Consider the following 19,900-nt stretch of genomic DNA (forward strand, 5'->3'; position numbering starts at 1 on the left):
ATCCAAAACCTAACTAGACCAATAGCAACTAATAAGATAGAAGTGGTAACAAATGTCTCCCACTGGCAAAGAAAAGCCCAGGACCCAGGACCCAGGAATTCAGCAATGGCTTCACTGCTGAATTCTATCAAACATTTAAGGAAAAACTAATATGAATCATACTCAAACTATTCTTTAAAAATAAATAAATAAATAAATAAATAATTGAGGAAGAGGGAATACTCCCAAACTCATTCTAGAAGACCAGAACTATCCTGATACCAAAACCAAAAGACACAACAAAAACAAAAATTACAGACCAATGTTTCTGATGAGCACAGCTGCAAACATCCTCAACAAAATACTAGCAGACTGGGCACAGTGCCTCAATCTGCAAATCTTAGCACTCTGAGTGGCTGAGAGCTAGAAGGATCACTTGAGGCCAGAAGTTCCAGACTTTGCTCTGGGCAAGAGCAAAATACCATCTGTACATGAAATAAAAAACAGCCCGGCAAAGTGGCACATGCCAATAGTCCCAGCTACTTGGGAAGATGAGGCAGGACGTCTGCTTGAGCCCAGGAGAGGTTCATGAGCGATGGTGATGCCACTGCACTCTAACCCAGACAACAAAGACTCTGTCTCAAAACAACAACAAAAAGAAACAGAATTCAACAACACATTAAAAAAAGTATTATTCATCACCATCAACTGGAATCCAACTCAGTGGGATCCAACTCATCAAGAATGGTTCAACATACACAAATCAATGTGATACAATATCAAAGAATGAAGAACCACCACCATATCATCATTTTCATGCTGATGCTGAAAAGGGATTTGATAAAATTCAACACTCTCTCATGATACAAACTTGCAAGAAACTGACAATAGAAATCAATGAATCCCACATATGATAGGTACACAGCTAGTCTCATACTCAGTGGAAAAATACTGAAAGCCTTTCCTCTAATATCTGGAATGAGACAAGGATGCCCACTTTCACTGCTTTACTCAACATAATACTATACATTCTAGCTAGAGCAATCAGACAAGAGAAAGAAAGAACGGGCATCCAAATTGGAAAGGAAGAAGTCAAATTATCCTCATTTCCAGATGATATGATCTTATATTCAGAGAAAGCTAAAAACTATTAGAACTGATAACAAAGTCAGTAAAGTTGTAGGATACAAAATCAGCGTGTCAACAAAATCAGCAGCATTTCTATCTAAAAAAGAAACCAAGAAAGTAACCCCATTTACAATAGCTACAAATAAAATATCTAGGAATAAATTTAACCAAAGAAGTGAAAGATTGCTATAATGAAAACTATAAAATATTGGTGAAAGAAATTGAGGAGGAAACAAAAAAATATAAGATATTCCATGCTCATGGATTGGAAGAATCAATATTGTTAAAATATCCATACTACCCATAGCAATCAATGCACTCCTCATAAAAGTACCAAAGACGTTCTTCACAGAAATAGAAAAAATAATCCTAAAATATATATGAGACCACAAAAGAGCCAAAATTGACAACACCATCTTAAGCAAAAAGACCAAAACTGAAAGAATCAAATTACCTGACTTTAAATTATACTACAGAGCTGTAGAAACCAAAACAGTAATAGTACTGGCATAAAAATAGGCACATATGCAACAGAATAAAGAATTCGAAAATAAATGCAATATTTATAGTGAAGTCATTTCGACAGGGAAGTGAAGTCATTTCGACAGAAGTGCCAAGAACATACACTGGGGAAAGGATAGTCTCTTCAATAAATGGTGCTGGGAAAACTGAATGTCTATATGCAGAAGAATGAACTGGACCCCTTACCTCTTACTGTATAAAAAAATCAAATCAAAATGGATTACAGATCTAAATCTAAGACCTGGAATTATGAAATAACTAGAAGAAAACATTGGAGAAATGCTCCAGGTTATTGGTCTAGACAATGATTTCTTGAGTAACACCCTAAAACACAGGCAACCAAAGTAAATTGGACAGATGGGACTACATCAAGCTAAAAAGCTTCTGCACAGCAAAGAAAACAATCAACAAAGTGAAGAGACAACCCACAGAATGGGAGAAAATATCCACAAACTATCCATGTGACAAGGGAGTAATAACTAGAGTATATAAGGAGCTCAATGGGGGGGAAAATAGAATAATCTGATTTTAAAAATGTTCAAAAAAATCTGAATAGACATTTCTTGAAAGAAGACATATAAAGGGCTAACAGGTAGTCATCAGAGAAATGCAAATCAAAATTACAATGAAATATCTCATCCTAGTTGCATGGTTTTTAACAAAATGACAAGCAGTAACAAATGTTGACAAAGGTGTACACTATTGGTGGAAATATAAATTAGTGCAAACCACTATAGAGAATATGCAGGTTCCTCGAAAAACTAAAAATAGAACTACCATATGACCCAGCAATCCCACTGCTAGGTATGTATCCAAAAGAAAGGACATCAGCATATTGAAAAGGTATCTGTACTCCCATGTTTATTGCAGCACTATTCACAATAGCCAAAATTTAGAATCAACCCAAGTATCCATCAGTGGATAAGTGGATATAGAAATGCTACATATACAATGCATTATTCAGCCATAAAAAAGAATGAAATCCTGTCATTTGCAACAACATGGATGGAACTGCAGAATATGAGCTTAAGTGAGATAAGCCAAGCACAGAAAGACATATTTTGCATGCTCTCACTCACATGTGGTAGCTAAATATTAAAATCGATCTCATGAAGACAGAGTATTCTTCTCAGAGGCTGAGAAGAATAGAGAGGAGGACCTAAAGTGGAGATGGTTCATGGGTTCAATAATACAGTTAGATAAATGGAATGAACAATACTTGGTAGCACAATGAAGTAGACTATAGTCTACATTAAGTTGTGATATATTTTAAAATAACTAAAAAAAGTAGAAATGCAATATTCCTAACAGAAAGAAATAATAAATGTTTAAGGTGATAGATACCCCGATTACCCTGATTTGATTATTACACATTGTATGCCAGCATCAAAACATCACATGTACCCTATAAATATATACAACTATACTATACTCATAATAATTAAAAATTTATCTGGGGGCAAGGGAACACCCAAATAAAGAGACAGAATTATTTGCCAGAGAAATTCTAGGAAGAATTCTCAATAGAATCTACCCCAATAGTTTTCAAATCCAGTTCACAACAAAATCATCAAAATGAAACCAAGGGCCCTCCCAAATTTAACCTACCTTGCTTTTAGTAACTTGCTCATAGTTGATCTATATAGCTAAAAGACTGGCTTCTTTATAGATAACATCTCTGACATAGGGTCACCATAGTAACAGTTGCTTAAGTTGATTTTCAGGGGTCAGCTCTTGTTCAGTTCAAACCAGCTAAGACCACTGACCCTTCAATTGGGCCTGCATGAATATCCAATGTGTGATCTTTTGACACCAGAAGCTCAAAAACTCCATCCTCAGATCTTGCTAGTGCCACCATTTTCTGAACATACATCCTATTAAGAGCCATGAAGTCTGACTATCTATGCACAGATAGCCAATTACTTCACTTTCCCGCACCTCCAATCAACTTTCCCCACACCTTAGACCACCCTGCTTCTTTATCTCATTAATACTGCTAAACTCCACTTTCAAGGAGGCAGATATAAGATCTCTTCTCCTTTCTCTGGCTGGCTAATTAAACTCTTTCTCTACTACAAAACTCATTGCAATAACTGTACCACAGGTAGAACAAATCTGGTCAGTATCAAAAACAGCTTTTTTAAAAAGCAAAAAACAAAAAAAACTAGCAGTCCAGGCACGGTGGTCACACCTATAATCCCAGCACAGCACTTTGGAAGGCTGACCCAGGAGGATTACTTGAGGCCAGGAGTTCAAGACCAGCCTGGGCAACCATCTCTACAAAAAATAAAAACTTAGGGGCACCCATAGCTCAGTGGGTAGGGTGCTGTCCACATACACCAAGGCTGGCAGGTTCAAAACTGGCCCAGGCCAGCTAAACAACAATGACAACTGCAACAAAAAAATAGCCAGGTGTTGTGGCAGGTGCCTATAGTCTCAGCTACTTTGGAGGCCGAGGCAAGAGAATTGCTTAAGCCCAAGAGTTTGAGGTTGCTGTCAGCTGTAATACCACAGCGCTCTACAGAGAACACGGTAAGACTCTGTCTCAAAAAATAAAATAAGGCCGCACCTGTGTTTCAGTGAGTTGGGCGCTGGCCCTATATATCAAGGGTGTCAGGTTCGAAGCCAGCCCTAGCCAAACTGCAACAACAACAAAAAAAATAGCCGGCATTGTGGCAGGCACCTGTAGTCCCAGCTACTCGGGAGGCTGAGGCAAGAGAATCGCCTAAGCCCAAGAGCTGGAGGTTGTTATGAGCTATGATGCCATGGCACTCTATCAAGGGCAATAAAGTAAAAGTAAATAAATAAAATGAAATAATTTAAAAATAAAAATTTAACCAGGTGTGGTGGCATGTGCCTTACAGTACCAACTATTGGAGAGGGGTGAGGCAGGCAGATCACTTTAGACCAGGAGTTTGAGGTTGCAGTGAGCTATGATGAGGTCATTGCCCTCTAGCCCAGGTGACCAAGCAAGGCATTGTATCAAAAATAAATAGATAAATAACTTGCCCTAACTGTAAGAAAGGGATTAGGACTGTAAAGCTAATGAAATTAAGTTTCCTGCTATCCTGCATCCAGGATAGCAAACTACTGTTCTACAAGGACTTTTTACTTTTATTCCATACTCCTACATTTTATAAAGCAAGACTAAATTGTAAGGGGAATAGTATACTTTCCTAGACTGAGTAAAGTTCCAGAGGTTCTAGTCTACCATAGCAGAAAGCTAATACTATTCAGAATAACCTAATTTAAATAACATAGAGGGCCAGGCGCAGTGGCTCACAACTGTAATCCTAGCACTCTGGGAGGCCATGGTAGGTGGACTGCCTGAGCTCAGGAGTTCAAGACCAGCCTGAGCAAGACCAAGACCCCATCTCTAAAAAAATAGCCAGGTGGGGCGGCGCCTGTGGCTCAGTGAGTAGGGCGCCGGCCCCATATGCTGAGGGTGGCGGGTTCAAACCCAGCCCCGGCCAAACTGCAACAAAAAAAAAAAAATAGCTGGGTGCTGTGGCGGGCACCTGTAGTCCCAGCTACTCGGGAGGCTGAGGCAAGAGAATCACTTAAGCCCAGGAGCTGGAGGTTGCTGTGAGTTGTGTGATGCCACAGCACTCTACCAAGGGCCATAAAGTGAGACTCTGTCTCTACAAAAAAAAAAAAAAAAAAATAGCCAGGTGTTGTGGCAGGCGCCTGTAGTCCCATTTATTTACTCAGGGGGCTGAAGCAAAAGAATTGCTTGAGCCCAGGAGTTTGAGGTTGCTGAGAGCTACGACTCCACAGCACTCTACCAAGGGCAATAAAGTGAGACTCCGTCTCAAAAAATAAATAAATAAATAAAATGACATAGAAATATTCGTGGTACAATTCCATACACAATTTCCACTGTAAGAAAAGGCAACATTTGTAATAAGAAAAATTTCTCTAACCCTAGTATTTCAACTACTATAGAAAAGCTTACATATTAGAGAGATTGTGATTTAATTTGTAGAACATAAAGGAAAATTTAAAGTATTTCACTAGGACCACCATGGTAATTTCTAATTACTGACATTCCTTCACGTTAAAAAAAAAAAAAAACTAACATGCTGAATTCTAAATAAAATATTAACATCTTATTTTATGTAAGTTCAATAAATCAAATAAAAAAGAAGCTATAACTGAAATATAACTCCTATTTAATTTCAATTTAAACATTTAAAAGTATTTCAATTAATACTCTTACTGTTCTAGAATCCGAGAATGGATTATATTCATCAAGTCCTGGTGGAACATTTCTTGTCACCTGTGTAACTGATGGATCCTGGAATAAAATTCAAAAGAGAAAAAATGTTATTTATCCTTTAAGACATAATTTAGATATTTACATAGCATTTGATTTATCTGTACTGTTGATCATCCAACAAAGCTAACAGAGGAAAACAGTTATCAGCTTAACTAAGTCCCATTTTAACTAAGGTGAAATTTAAACCCACAATCCTGGTATACTCAAAGAAAAGCAAACTAAGTTTGATGCAAATCAGCTGCTAGCTATTCTATAAAGATCAAAAAGATATAAAGATTGCTTCTTTATAGCTGTCTGGATCTGACAGCACAAGAATATCTTAAATTAAATCCTGGGTAAACCCACCATCCTTTCCTTTAGACTCCACAAAGAGTTCATGTTCCCCTTCTTTATAATATTTTCAATCAATTTTCCCTACTATAGATTTTGTACATTACAAATCAATGTCTAGATATGCCAACGTCTAGAGTGATCAAGATTAAATATTTGGGCTTAGCACCCGTAGCACAGTGGTTATGGTGCAAGCCACATACGCTGAGGCTGGTGGGTTGAAACCCGGCCTGGGTCTGCTAAACAATGACAATTGCAACAAAATAAGCTGGGCGTTGTGGCAGGCGTCTGTAGTCCCAGCTACCTGGGAGGCTAAGACAAAAGAATCGCTTAAGTCCAAGAGTTTGAGGTTGCTGTGAGACCACAGCACTCTACTAAGGGCGACATAATAGGGAGACTCTGCCTCAAAAAACAAACAAAAAAAAAAAAAAGATTAAATATTTGTTTTACTTTATTCTGGTATCTCTAGTTGACTACAGTTTACCTTTCCACATGATCCTAGACTGTCTCCCCTTTTTCTATGTGGTCCATTAACGTATGACCACACCACCCCAGCTTTTCAAATCTTTTATTATTAGGCTTTCATAAAAATAATTAAATCACAAAATCCTAGATACTTATTCTATTTCTCTTCATTGTAAATGTAAAAAAAAAAAAAAATGAACAACTCAACTAAATCAACTACATGATTTATGTGAAAAGCATTTTCCAAACTATGATGCAGCCTAATTGATCTAATTTCTACCTCAAACTTAAGCATGCATCAGAATCAGAATACAGATTACTGCATTCAACTCCCAGAATTTCTCATTTAGTAGGTCTAGGGTGGGGCCTGAAAATCTGTATTTCAATGTTCTAGCTGTTACTGCTTCTGCAAGTCTGGGGACCTTAGCTCTCTAAGTCTATATAGCACCTTCTCCAAGCCACCTTCTGCAACGCAGTCATCAAAGTGATCTTTCAAAAAATGCAAAGCTAATCTTGTCATTCCCCTCTTCCAACCTCTTTCCTCTGTCCCTCGTCCATTTCAGATTTTTAGAGGCTGTCCACAAACTGTAAAACAAAGCACAAAATGAGACACAAGGCTTCTGACCTGGCACCTACCTATGTTTTTCCAGCTCATCAACTCATACAACAGACCCTTTCTCTCTTAACCAAGTGAAACAAGCTTTTTGCATAAACCTGGCAAAAAGCAAGTGTTAAGGATAAATAAAAAGCCACAGACAAAATATAAAGGCTTTTGGCTTGCTCAAGAATAAAACAAGAAGCAGGAAATGAAATCACTATGTACTCCGCAGGGTTCCCCTCCCAAGATTACCCAAAAATGTGAGGAGCAGGAAGATTACCAAGAAGAAAGGTATGCCTCGGGGAGAAAATTAAGAAAATAGAAACATGAATGTTTTAATCAAATTTTCAACTTGGCGTTGCTGAAGTTAGCCTAATTTATAAGTCAGTTTTTTTCCATAGGCAGAGACCTTCTCATAACCCACATGGTCCAGCTGCAGTCTCAATGTCCCCCTTCACTACTACCTACAAAACCAGTAAGTGGCAAGTCCTCAGACACCATTCTCTTCCTTTACATTGCTTCCTCCAGCTGGAGTATTCTTTCCAGCAAGGTCAGCCTAGCAATCTCCTCCTCTTCCTCAGAGCCTCAGTCCAAATATGACTTCACAGGCTAAAAAATGATCTACCCTATGCAAGTCACTCCACTCCAGACCCACAACTCCCACAGTGCTTGGTATTTATCTCCACTAACCTTTATTTCACTGCACTATGATAATCTTCATGCAAGTTTTTTCCTCCAAATTATTTGTGAGCTTTTTGAGTTAAGAAACAGGTCTTTAAAAAAAAAAAAAAAAAATCACACATCCTGGTGATATTCTGTTTCTCTAAGCATTACCACCCATGGGAGGAAATACCCTAAAAGTAATTCTTGGAGATAGTGACAGCAGTAATAACCAAGAAATATTTCCTGCAAAAAATGAGCATAAATATAAGGATATTTCAAAAAATATAGATGAAAGGATGTTTTATCTCATTCCAAAAAAATACTAATAAAAATACAGTGATGTAATCATTTCCCATCACTCAGATTAGCAAAAAATTCAAAATCTGATACTCCCTATTAGCAAAGCTGTAAGGAAATAGGGATTCTAGAGCTTTGCTAATGGGAATAGAAACTGTTACAAACCGCCCAGGGAGGGAGGCCAAGGCAGGTGGATTGCTTGAGTTCAAGAGTTCAAGACCAGCCTGAACAAGAGCAAGCCCCTATCTCTACTTAAAGTAGAAAAAATTAGCTAGGTGTTGTGGCAGGCATCTATAGTATTGTTACTTGAGAGACCAAGGCAAGAGGATGGCTTGAGTCTCCAAGAGTTTGAGGTTGGTGTGAGCTATGATGCCATAGCACTCTAACCAGGGCAACAGAGTGAGACTCTGTCTTAAAGAAAAAGAAAAGAAAAGAAAAGAAACTGTTAACAACCTTTATAGAGGGGAGCTGGCAAGAGCTGGCAAAATTTTATCTGCATTTTTCCTTTGACCCATAGTCTCACTTACAGCAATCTATTCCAAAGATATACTACTACTTATAACAGCCTTTAAGCAACTGAAATGTCTATCAATAGAAGATGCCTGAATAAACTACGATACCCTTACATGACAAAGTACTATGCAGTTGAGTGTTACATAGTTGTAAATGAGGTATAAGGAGATGCTTCTACTGCTATGTAGAAGGCATAAGTAAAAAAAGTATAGGACGGTATAAATGATAACTTGTTATACAAGAAGGAAGATAAAAATAAATGTGTATTTACTTATTTTTTAAAAAGAAAGAATAAATCAAAAACTAATGAAAATGATTACAAGGGGAGGAAGGAAACAGTGAAGAAAGCAAGGACAGGCTTAGAAGCTAGACTTCTCTAACTATATCTTGATTTATAGTCTTTACTTTGGAACAATGAAAATGTTTTCATAATTAAATACCAAAATAATTCAAAAAGGAGGGAGACAGAATGGTCAGAAAAATGCATCCTGCTTAGCCAACATTCATACCATCTATGTCATTCCCTCAACGCCACAGAAGTATAGTGAGTCCCAACTCCCATTTTAGAAGTATACACATCCAATTATGTCAAGGGTTCTAAAACTTACCTTAAACTATTTAAAAAAAAAAAGTAATAAGGTATAATTTATTAAGTTTTAGTATCAAAGAGACCTAGAATGAAACCATCCTTCCAATTCTCTAGATTCAATCACATTAACTAAATAGACTTGTTTCCTTCCAGATTTTAGAAAAGTTTAATCTAGGCTGCAGGTTAACTGGCAATTTGACAAAATGATTACCTAAAATGAACTGAGTTCACTTCCAGCCTGTATGGAATCTCTCCTAATGTAGTACTAGAGTCAAAGCAGTAGAGTCTATACATGGTATGCCAAGAGTGAGACCGGATTTAGGAAGGTGAAGAACTGCTGTCTCTGTTTACAGTTATTTTCAGTAACTGTAAATTGTGTTGAGGAAGCCACACTCTCTAAACTGGGAGAAGACAAAGCTGAAGAAGACTTAAATAATAATACATAATCTGTTATGCCTCCTAAGTGATTCAGCATTTACTTGTGTTTCCAATTCTTGCTGTAAGCCTTCCTGGTAGACCGTATAGTTCCATTTTTCAGAAAAAGAATCTTTGGCCCTAAACAAGGTCAGGAAAATTCCTCAAGGTCAATTAATATATGTCTGAGAATCAACAGGAAACCAGAACTTTCCAATGCTTATGTACACACTTCCTACCAGATAGGCTAAAAATAGAGGTCACCATAATAACTTCAATAAGACATTGATTGAGCTAATTTTTTATTAATTCCAAACTGTTTCAACAGATAACTTGGTTTCTTTTTTTTCTTTTTTTTTTTTTGTTAACGGTTTTTGGCCAGGGCTGGGCTTGAACCCACCACCTCAGGCATAAGGGCCGGCCCCCTACCCCTTTGAGCCACTGGCGCCGCCCCAACTTGGTTTCTTATACAGCAGGCAGGTGTTCTCAGATGTCAGCACACACTGGAATCACCCAAAGGGCTTGTTGAACTCCTGATGTATTTTGTTTCTGATTCAGTAGATCTGTGATGGTCCCTAAGAATTTATACTTCTAAAAAGGAAAAGAATCCATTGTACCCCACAATTGCATTAATATACACAGCTATGATTTAATAAAAAAATAAAAAGGAAAAGAATCTTAGAATTATTTTATCGACTTAAAGGAACATACTAGGATTCTGTTTTATTAACTTTTAAGTGGCAAATAAAGACATTCTTCAGAGTTTAATCTAAATGTCACATGGCTCTGACTATGCATAGACATTAAAATTGTATCTTTACTTCATGAGATAAGCCGAAGTTATTCTGCCCCCTTGTTAGTAACACCACTTAACTTTGTAGCCATATTTCATTAAAAACCAAGATGCATTGTGAAAAAGAATGTTTTTTCAAATAAAATAAGTAAAAATTTTACACCTAGCATATTAGGTCTTTTTAATATCTTTAATTTCAGTTTCTTCACAGAAAATTTCAGATAAGTTTGTCTTCATTGCTTTTCAAATGATCTCCTACTCAGTTCATTAAAATGGACATTTCTCAATCACTGCCACATATAATCTGAAAGAGTCCACCTGCCAGAGAGTACTTATCACCTGCACCTAAAATTAGATTAGGCCAGGCAAGGCGGTTCAAGCCTATAATCCTAGCACTCGGGGAGGCTGAGGAGGGTGAATTGTTTGAGCTCAGGAGTTCAAGATCAGCCTAAGCAAGAGCAAGGCCCCATCCCTAGTAAAAATAGAAAAACTAGCTGGGCCTTGTGGCAGGGCAGATGCCTATAGTCCCAGCTACTCAGGAGGCTGAGGCAAGAGGATCACTTGAGCCCAAGAGCTTCAGGTTGCTATGAACTATGAAGCCACAGCACTATACTGAGGATGACAAAGTGAGATTGTCACACACACACACAAAAATAAATAATTAGGAGACTGAATCAACTCATGTGACTAATCAAGTTCTGTCTCCTGTTTATCTTGCTTTGCACTTTTACCATTTTTGAGCTAAACAATCTAACAAAAAACCCCACAAAGATGATTATGTGCAACCACATATTATAGGTCTTTTCGTTCCTCTGTTTTATTTTTTTATTTTCAACCATGTATTATTTATCCACTTACTATACTATCAGCTATACATAATAGGTTTGGGTTAAAGGGAGCTGTGAAAAAACTCAAGTCTTGTTCTGTTACAGAAAGATCACTAATTTAGGAATAAGAAAACCTGAATTCCAGGCGGCGCCTGTGGCTCAGTGAGTAGGGCGCCGGCCCCATATGCCGAGGGTGGCGGGTTCAAACCCAGCCCCGGCCAAACTGCAACAAAAAAATAGCCGGGTGCTGTGGCGGGCACCTGTAGTCCCAGCTACTCGGGAGGCTGAGGCAAGAGAATTGCTTAAGCCCAGGAGCTGGAGGTTGCTGTGAGCTGTGTGATGCCACGGCACTCTACCAAGGGCCATAAAGTGAGACTCTGTCTCTACAAAAAAAAAAAAAAAAAGAAAACCTGAATTCCTGGCAATGACTCGCTCTGTGACCTTAGGAAAGTCACCGTAGTCTCAATTTTCTCATAAAGTAGAGGAAATTTGACAGATGATCAGCTTAGTCAACTGCAGTTCAGAAATGTTAGGTTATAAATTGTCTTATTTGGAAAAGTGACTGCCTGTATTCAAATTCCAGTTCTCAGAGGCAACCATCTCTAGAACTGGACATGAGGAATCCTCTCAGTCTCCGAAGCAACTCTATACTGGACAATGACTAACCAATCCATTAGATCCTATTTTTGAGGAGACAATAGGAGACATAATAATTGATAATTACTAGCAGCAGAAGCTGACACTAGTCATAGTAAAAAGAGTGATAGAAGCTAAGTTATAGGAAGTTGATCAGAAAAAGGAGCAGAGAGGAGGAGGTACAGCATCTGAGGGGAACAGCAATTACTAGATCTGTCAATAAGTCATCAAAGCAAAAATAGGGCCAATAAATAGTTACTGCTTTTTTAACTGGCAAGGAATAACTGTGTTACATATTTTCACAATGTCCCACAGGTCATCAGAAGGACTCAGCCTGAAAGTAAAAGGGCAGGCAGGAGGAGGAAACGAGGGTGGCAGAGATCAGATCCCTAGTCTTGCCTTGATTTAGGGGAGATCACCTTTTATTTATTTTCTAAGTATAGATTTCATTTGAAAATGGCTTCCAATGGCTGGGGGTAAAGGGATGGGATGGAGGTAGTGAAATGGAGAAAGATGTGAGGATTGAGGAAATACCCTGCTAGCTCCAGAGACTGTTTCATTACAACTGCAGATGAGTGTTGGGCTTTCTTCCTGCCCCTAAGGATCCTTAAGATAAACATCCATCACCTGAAATAACCTGAGCATACCTCCATGCTTAAAAATAAAATAGATGGAACCAATATTCTTTGCCATTTTATATTTAAGAACAGTCATAATGCATATTTAAATAAGTATATTTAAATAAAATCTAAGAGATTTTAGTAAGTATGAACATTTATTGATCCCTACTATACTCGCTCCTAACATTATTAAAATTCATAATAATAAATTTTTTAATCCATAAATGCTATTAATCACTGCTTAATTTAACTCACTTTTTTCCCCCTTCCAATTTAAAAAGGAGATACATAACTTTATAGTCTTTAATTTATCCTCTATTTTTCTTAGTGTCCAATATCCCCTGCAGTTCAAAAGTTTACAACTTGAAAAAAATCTATTTGAAAACAATCCCCCTTTCTTATCTAAGCTTCATCTCTTTCCAGATTATCCTCTTCCCTCATATGTTTGAGTGCTTTCTCTCAACAGGACATCTCACTTTTCAAAGTCTTGATCATCTTTAAAATGCACACAAGCAGAAAGAACCAAAACATAGCTTCAACCACATTTCACCCTCAAGCTACCATCAGACACCTGTCTCACCCGCTTCTGGTCCACTTCATCTTCCTTCATCCACCCCAGATCAAGCTGCCAGTATTAAACTGCAATGGCCTCCTCACTGGTCTTCCTCCCTGCCTTCAGGCCTCTTCCCAATCTATTCTTCATAATGAGCCAGAATGAGCCTTTCAAAATACAAATCTGCTTGTGTCATACCTACAGATTTAATATTAAGTGGACATATTTTAGACCTTTGAAATGTTTATAGATTTGGGAATGGATAATGAATTATTTACGAAAGAGATTACAAAGATGAGTAAATTATCATCATCTACGTAAGTGACTGCTAAGGAATAAAGACAAACATTAGATTGGCAATTACTATTGATATTCTTCTATCACATACCTTATAGCATACCAAAGCCATCTATTATTGTAACACATTTTATTTTATTCATCTAGCCCTATGCTGTACAATACGGTGGCAACCAACCACAGTAGCTTTTTTTTTTTTTTTTTTTTCAGACAGTCTCACTCTGTTGCCCTCAGTAGAGTGCTATAGGATCACAGCTCACAGCAACCTCTTGGCTTAGGTAATTCTCTTGCCTCAGCCTCCAGAGTAGCTGGGACTACAGGTGCCCACCACACCCAGCTACTTTTTGTTGCAGTTTAGCTGGGGCCAGATTCAAACCCGCCACCCCTATATATGGGGCCGGCACCCTACTCACTAAGCCACATGCTGCCCAGTTTTTGTTCTTGTTTTGGTTTTTTTTTGGAGACAGAGTTTTACTTTGTCACCCTCGGTAGAGTGCTGTGGCATCATAGCTCACAGTAGGCTCAAACTCTTGGGCTCAAGGGATTCTCTTGCGTCAGCCTCCCAAGTAGCGGGGACTACAGGCGCCTGCCACAACGCTTGGCTATTTTTAAAGACAGGGTCTTGTCTCTTGCTCATGTAGTCTTGAACGTGTCAGCTCAGGCAATCTACCCACCTTGGCCTCCCAGAGTGCTAGGATTACAGATGTGAGCCACCCCACCCGGCCTCAAGTAGCTCTTGAAATGTTATCTAGTCCAGGGGCAGCGCCTGTGGCTCAGTGAGTAGGGCGCCGGCCCCATATACCGAGGGTGGTGGGTTCAAACCCAGCCCTGGCCAAACTGCAACAAAAAAATAGCCGGGCGTTGTGGCGGGCGCCTGTAGTCCCAGCTACTTGGGAGGATGAGGCAAGAGAATCATGTAAGCCCAAGAGCTGGAGGTTGCTGTGAGCCGTGTGACGCCATGGCACTCTACCCCGAGGGCAGTAAAGTGAGACTCTGTCTCTACAAAAAAAAAAAAAAAAAAGAAATGTATCTAGTCCAACTGAGAGATTCTGACAGTATAAAATACAAACCAATGAATTTAGCACAAACCAATGTAAAATATCTCAATTTTTCTACTATATCTAAAAATAAGACTTTGTATATATGAAGTAAAATATATTAAAATTAATTGCACTCTTCTTTTGCTACTAGAAAATTTTAAATTACACATATGACAGAAATTATGTTTCTACTTGGCAGTACTCATACAGATATTACAACCACTCAAGACTAGCTTATAATTTCACTTTCATCCATTTCTACAAATTAGTTTTGGCAAAAAGGAAAAACAAAAAACTCAAACTAAAATTTACTCTTTTTCAAAATTACAAAGGGTAGCAAGAGATCAGAAGCTTCTTTATATATGGCAGCAAACTTTTAGCATCACTTTCTTCACATTTTTTCACATGATATAACAGAAAGCAATATTTTAAATGTACCAAAATAAACATTTAGCCACACAAAGTGGTATATACACTTATGGTCCTAGCTACTCAGGTGGCTGAGGTGGGATAACACTTGATAAGTCAAGGCTTCGGTGAACTATCAGCATGTCACTATACTCCAGCCCAAGGCACAAAGTGAGACTATTGCAAATGAAGTTTTCTTTTGTTTGTTTTTTTTGTTGTTGTTGCAGTTTGGCCGGGGCTGGGTTTGAACCCGCCACCCTCAGTATATGGGGCCGGCGCCCTGCTCACTGAGCCACAGGCACCGCCCATGTTTGTTTTTTTTAAATAAAATAGACATGTAGAAGAAAATGCGTATTTATAATTCTATCAAAGAAGCCTATGGGAAACTGAAAACGGATACAGCAAAAATATATTCAAAGACAAAAAGAGAATTCATCTAGGCTAATACACCAGACACTTTAACTATCTCATGTAATCCTCTATGATTTAGGTTCTATTTCCTTTCTCTTACACTGAGAATACTGGCTCAGAGTCTGAGTTATTTGCCCAAACTCATATAGCTAATGAGTGATATGGTCAGAATTAAAATTCAGATCTAAATCCAAAGACCAAGTTGCTGGAAGAAAATGTAATAAAGAAAACAAATATAGGTTTAAAACGATTTCCTGGGGCGGCGCCTGTGGCTTAGTGCATAGGGCGCTGGCCTCATATACTGAGGGTGGCGGGTTCAAACTCAGCCCCAGCCAAACTGCAACAAAAAAATAACCAGGCGTTGTGGCAGGTGCCTATAGCCTCAGCTACTCAGGAGGCTGAGGCAAGAGAATCACCTAAGCCCAGGAGTTGGAGGTTGCTGTAAGCTGTGATGCCACAGCACTCTACCGAGGGCAATAAAGTGAGACTGTGTCTCTTAAAAAAAAAACAAAACAATGGGCAGCGCCTGTGGCTCAGTGAGTAGGGTGCCGGCCCCATATGCCGAGGGTGGCGGGTTCAAACCCAGCCCCGGCCAAACTGCAACAACAAAAAAAAAAATAGCCGGGCGCTGTGGCAGGCGCCTGTAGTCCCAGCTGCTCGGGAGGCTGAGGCAAGAGAATCGCGTAAGCCCAAGAGTTAGAGGTTGCTGTGAGCCGTGTGACGCCACGGCACTCTACCCGAGGGCGGTACAGTGAGACTCTGTCTCTACAAAAAAAAAAAAAAAAACTATTTCCTCAAAAGAAAATAAACATTGTGTTGTTCCACAAAACTTAATTAAAATACTATTCAACAGCTCTGCTTAGTCTAATCAATATTATATTTTAGGCTGGGCAAATTGATTAAACAAGAATCTGAGCTGAGAGGCCCTGTCCTCAGAGAGTTAATTTTTTCCCCTACTCTATAATTTTCAGAGTTATTATAACCATATGAATTTAATAAAGACTGAAATTTTCACTTACCTCAAACAACATTACAGTTTCTAAATGAAGAGAGGGGGCAGGGGGAAAGTTCATATTCATGGCAAGATTCCTAACAGCCTTACTCAAGCCTAAAAGAGATTTCACAAACTAATATTTGTAGGCACCAGTTTTTAGTAGATTAGAAACATAACTAAAGCAATGATACCCAAGCAGATTTACTGCACAAGTAGGGATCTGAAAGGCAGCGCAACTTGAAAACCTTAAATTGCATTATTTGTCCACATTAACATTAGCATGATGTGCCCTTTCAAAAAAACAGTAAGTTGTCTAGGGGAAAAGGTACAGACACCAGTCACAGCTCTTGGGCAAAGGGTTGGTTAATCACTACTCCAGGAGCCCCACAACCCAACTTCACCTTATCTGCTCATCTAGCCAAATGGTGTAAAATAATCATGGGGCAGAATCAGCAGAAAAACTCCGGTAACATGAATAACCAGAGTAGATCAAACCCCACCCCACCCCCGCCAAGGAAGGATACGGAGGACACAACTGAAGATTCTGTTCATAAACAGATGGCTGAGATGTCAGAAATCGAATTCAGAGTTTGGGTTGTAAAGAAGATTAATAGAATGGAGGTAAAGTTGGAACTGGAAATTCAAGGAGCAATTTGAAAGTTGTCTCAAGAATTCAATGAATTTGGGGACCTCAGAGGTTCCCGGCACGACTGTGCGTTTGGTAGCTTCGTGCTTCTCGGTTTTCCCGTACCGCCACCCGGTCCCGCCCGGCTGCCCGCGCGCACTTCGCATCCTGCAGACGCCCGAGGTGCTCGGGCTGGGAGACTGAGACCCCGGGATCCGCAGCAGCGTTCGCGGCGGCACTTGCGGAGATGGCCGGGAAGAAGGCGCGTAAGAACGCGCAACCGAGCCCCGCGCGCACTGAGCTGGAAGAGGAGTGTGCTGCTCAGCTCAGGAGACTGGGAGACAAACTGAATTTCCGGCAGAAACTTCTGAATCTGATAACCAAATTCTTCTGCTCAGGAACCTGACTGCAACAAAAACCTGTGCATAAGGGGACTCCTTCGAAAGGGAAGTTTCCCACAATAGGTGCAAGTGGTACAAATTTCATAAATTCGAAGAGAGGTCTCATTGCATGTAATTGAGAGGAGTGAAAAGGAGCATTCACTTGCTGTGGACGCCCTTGAGAAGTGAAGATGGAATACCTCAGAAGAATTTCTGTGGGGGGGGTTTTCATATGTCATTTTTGGGGCTGTGAGAACATTGTAAAACTACTTTGTTTATTTGAAAACAACACTTTAGTTAGAGAATTATTCTGTTATTTTTGCTGAAGGTCATTGCCCAGCCTGGTATAAAAGGAGTTGAAAATAACATTAAGGCTGAAAGAAATAGTTCAGTGTTGGTTTTTTTTTTGTTGTTTGTTTTGTTTTTTTACTTTTCAGTGCCAACTTCAGAGCACTGTATACTATTTAGTTTATATATATATTGTCTTGTTAAAAGGACAAATTTCGTTCTGAGAACACTGAATGTTATTGAATGTTGATTGCATAGGTCACTACATAATGTAAAATAAGTTAATTTGTTCTGATTCAAATTGTATTGATTCTGTTCAGATGACTTTCATTAAATGTGTTCCGTGGGGTTAATTGGAAAGTGGAAAACTGGAAGATTACTTTGAAAAAATTGGGTTTTATAGGAGGACTACTTGGTGCCAGTTAAAAGTCCTGCACATTGAACATAAAATGAGAAAAGAGGATTTGGGATAACTAGGGAAAATGAAAAAAATAGAATTTGACTTTTCAACTGATGCAGTTAAAAGGCCAGTACTCATTCTAAAGATGTTCCTAAAAACTAAAATACTAATCAGTGTGTATCCTATGAAAAGCGATCTTTTAAAAGAAATAACATTTTCATAATTAGAATATATTTTGATTTAAAAAGGGACAGATATTTCTTATTCACAATGAAAATCCCATATAGACATACATGAAAATAATGGCATGATTGAATTTCAGCAGAAGTAACTATTTATTTTATCTATTTATAATCAAAATATTGTTTCATTTGAAGATGTGTGTTACAGTTCCATTTTTGAGTTTTGAGACAAGGATTTTTTAACTACTTGAATTTTTACAGTAAAAATAATATAGGGTATAGTCACTTTTTATGAAAACTTACCTCACATTTGTTTTTCTCAGTATTAAGGCTGTTTAGTTGGAAAGATGTTTTTTCTGCCAAGAGGTAGATATTCTGCCATATGGGTATTTATGGTCTATTTAAATGTATGTACACATGAAAATTGGTATGTTGTCACTATAAAACTATTAAAAGTTATCACCATTAAAAAAAAAAAAAAAAAAAGAATTCAATGAATTTAAAGACAAAATCACCAAAGATGTCGACACATTGAGACAAGAATTTGCAGCCCTCAAAGATCTGAGAAATACGGGAGAATCCCTCAGTAACAGAATGGAGCAAGCAGAAGAAAGGATTTCTGACATTGAAGACATGGCTTTTGAACACTCCCAAGTGCTCAAAGAGGAAGAGAAATGGAGAGCAAAAATGGATCACTCTCTCAGAGGGCTCTGGGATAATCTGAAGGAAACTAATATTCGCCTTACAGGAATTCCTGAAGGCGATGAAGTTGCTTCAAAAAGCACAGAAGCCCTTCTTCATGAGATTATGAAGAAGAACTTTCCAGACATGCCAAGAGATTCTGAAATTCAGATAGCAGACGGTTTCAGAACCCCAGCATGACTCAACCTGAATAAGACAACTCTCAGACACATCATAATTAACTTCACTAAAGATAATATGAAGGAGAAAATTGTGAAAGCAGCCACACGTAAGAAAACCATAACCTACAAGGGGAAGACTATTAGAATGACTGCAGATCTATGCTGAAACCTTTCAAGCTAGAAGACAGTGCTCATTGACTTTTAATCTCCTAAAACAAAATAACCTTCAACCCAGGATCCTGTATCCAGCTAAACTGAGTTTCATTTATGATGGAGTAATTAAATACTTTAATGACATTCACATGTTGAAGAAATTTGCCACAACTAAACCAGCTCTCCAGGATATTCTCAGACCTATCCTCCATAATGACCAGCGCAATCCTCCACCACAAAAGTAAACTCACTCACTCAGAAACTTTTGATCAAATTCCAACTTCCATAGTGGCAAAAGATTAAAAATGTCCACTGGACTTTGGAAAAACTTGATACCCAAAACTCTACCAGGCTTAACAATATTCTCAATTGATGTGAATGGTTTAAATTATCCTTCAAAGAGGCACAGGTTGACTGACTGGATACAAAAAAATCAGTCCAGCTATCTGCAGCATACAAGAATCTCATCTTACCTTAAAAGATAAATATAAACTCAGGGTAAAGGGATGGTCATCTGTATTTCACGCAAATGGAAATCAGAAAAAAATAGGTGTTGCAATTCTATTTGCAGATACAATAGGCTTTAAACCAACAAAAGTAAGGAAGGATAAGGATGGATCACTTTATATTTGTTCAGGGTAACACTCAATATG

The 19,900-nt window shown here is 38.5% G+C and overlaps 2 protein-coding genes across 2 annotated transcripts in view; one reads left to right on the forward strand and one right to left on the reverse strand.

The window, feature by feature from the left end:
- Positions 1-19,900, reverse strand: part of SCAMP1 (secretory carrier membrane protein 1) — a 124,367-nt gene that overhangs the window by 82,067 nt on the left and 22,400 nt on the right. The window contains exon 2 of the mRNA XM_053587936.1: positions 5,849-5,926. Coding sequence (XP_053443911.1) covers positions 5,849-5,926 — 78 coding nt within the window. The remainder of the gene's footprint in view (positions 1-5,848; positions 5,927-19,900) is intronic.
- On the forward strand, positions 17,065-18,459 carry LOC128583618 (phorbol-12-myristate-13-acetate-induced protein 1-like). The gene has a single exon (XM_053587963.1). It carries the CDS (start codon positions 17,229-17,231, stop codon positions 17,385-17,387), a length of 159 nt encoding a protein of 52 aa, XP_053443938.1. The 5' UTR covers positions 17,065-17,228; the 3' UTR covers positions 17,388-18,459.

The sequence above is a fragment of the Nycticebus coucang genome, chromosome 1 (assembly GCF_027406575.1).
Source record: "Nycticebus coucang isolate mNycCou1 chromosome 1, mNycCou1.pri, whole genome shotgun sequence".
In the NCBI taxonomy this organism is placed as follows: Eukaryota; Metazoa; Chordata; class Mammalia; order Primates; family Lorisidae; genus Nycticebus; species Nycticebus coucang.